General features: G+C 48.5%; 1 protein-coding gene across 1 annotated transcript; it reads right to left on the bottom strand.

Annotated features, from left to right (window-relative positions):
* Nucleotides 1–228: 228 nt before the first annotated feature.
* Nucleotides 229–1337, bottom strand: LOC112617709 (protein ARMCX6-like; the record flags this gene model as incomplete). The annotated part of the gene is made up of 1 exon (XM_025374410.1): nucleotides 229–1337. A coding segment is annotated over one exon (522 nt), but the record flags the coding sequence as incomplete, so codon positions are not given.
* Between the last annotated feature and the right edge of the window lie 4 nt (nucleotides 1338–1341).

Genomic DNA, 1341 nt, shown 5'->3' with positions numbered 1-1341 from the left:
ATTCCACGAACTCCCCCGCTGTGCCCCTCCCTTCCTCCCACCCCCGCCCCCAGCCCCTTCTTGAAGTTTATTCTGAGCACTGCAGCCCCTCTCTATCCCTGCCTCCTGTGAGCACCGATAAGCCGGCATTTGTCAGGGAACAGAAGTCCCAGTCAGCTGGCGTTTATCGTGCTTTTTTTGTCCTTCTCTCAGTGCAGACTGTAAACTCAAGGACAAGGACCATGACTCTTTTCTGCCAATCAAAGCACACAACTTTATTGATGATACACACAGATGCGGACTTGGGTGGAAGAGGTTAAGTCGGTACAATAGACAGAAGAGCAGTGCACTTTTTTGATGAATAGGTTCACTATCCATCAGGCGCGTGTAGAAGAAAGAGTAAACGAAAAATAATTCAACCTAAGCTGCAACAAATGCATTTTCAGCTCAAGCTGCGATATGCGTCTGGTCTCTGCAAAGCGGTTCTGCTTGGACAGGGAGACCACCACAGGCAACAATAGCTGTAATTTGATGTTCTTTGTCCACAGCAGGCAGCTGAAGTGATCCCCTCACCACATGAAGGAGGCTGCAAGGGAGGAATTTACAGTGCCAACATTGCCTGCAGACTGCACAACCAACAAGTTACTCAAAGCTCTGTGGGAGCCCCTGCCTGGCCAATAAGAGTGTGGTCCTGGATTGAGCCCTGGAACTTTCACCCAATGAGGTGGTGATTGGCTAAGGCTGGATCTTCAGTAGCACCCTCTGCAGATTCTTTGACATCTGCAAACCAAGCGCGTTGTGGGTGGATTCCGTCCCATTGTGTTCCAGAGGGCCGTTTATGGGGCAGGGGTTTCCAGGAGAATCTCTCTGTTTCCTTTTCTGATAAAGAGGGACATGAATGAGAAGAGCATCTGGGCACCGACTAACTCCCCCGCCAAGACTGGCTTTTCAGACAAACCCATCAGTGGTTTCAAAACCTGAACCTTAGCACATCCACTTCCCTCTGATATCAAAGGAAACTTCAAGTCTGAAACGGACTTGGCAAGCATGTTATTAATAACTGTCATGCTTATTAACAAATTTAATCCGGCCTGCTGCAGAAATGAGTTGCAGCAATGTGACACAGTCTCCTGACACACTTCATTGATGTACATCTTAATCTGGCCCTCACTTTCAATGCTGGTATTTAAGTTATCCGTGGCACACAAAGCCTCTCTAACAGTGGGGTCTGGTGTGGGGCCCGTGTTTCTAACCATTGAGAGACTGGCCAAATGGCTATTGATATCCTGGCTAAATGGAAAGCCCGCATCCTTGGGCTCAGCAAACAACAGTTTTCCCTGAATGAAAAGACACTTGGAGAGG

This window comes from Theropithecus gelada, unplaced genomic scaffold (assembly GCF_003255815.1).
Source record: "Theropithecus gelada isolate Dixy unplaced genomic scaffold, Tgel_1.0 HiC_scaffold_3530, whole genome shotgun sequence".
In the NCBI taxonomy this organism is placed as follows: domain Eukaryota; kingdom Metazoa; phylum Chordata; class Mammalia; order Primates; family Cercopithecidae; genus Theropithecus; species Theropithecus gelada.
Note: the sequence above shows the minus strand (reverse complement) of the source record. Positions and strands in the feature narration are given on the sequence as shown.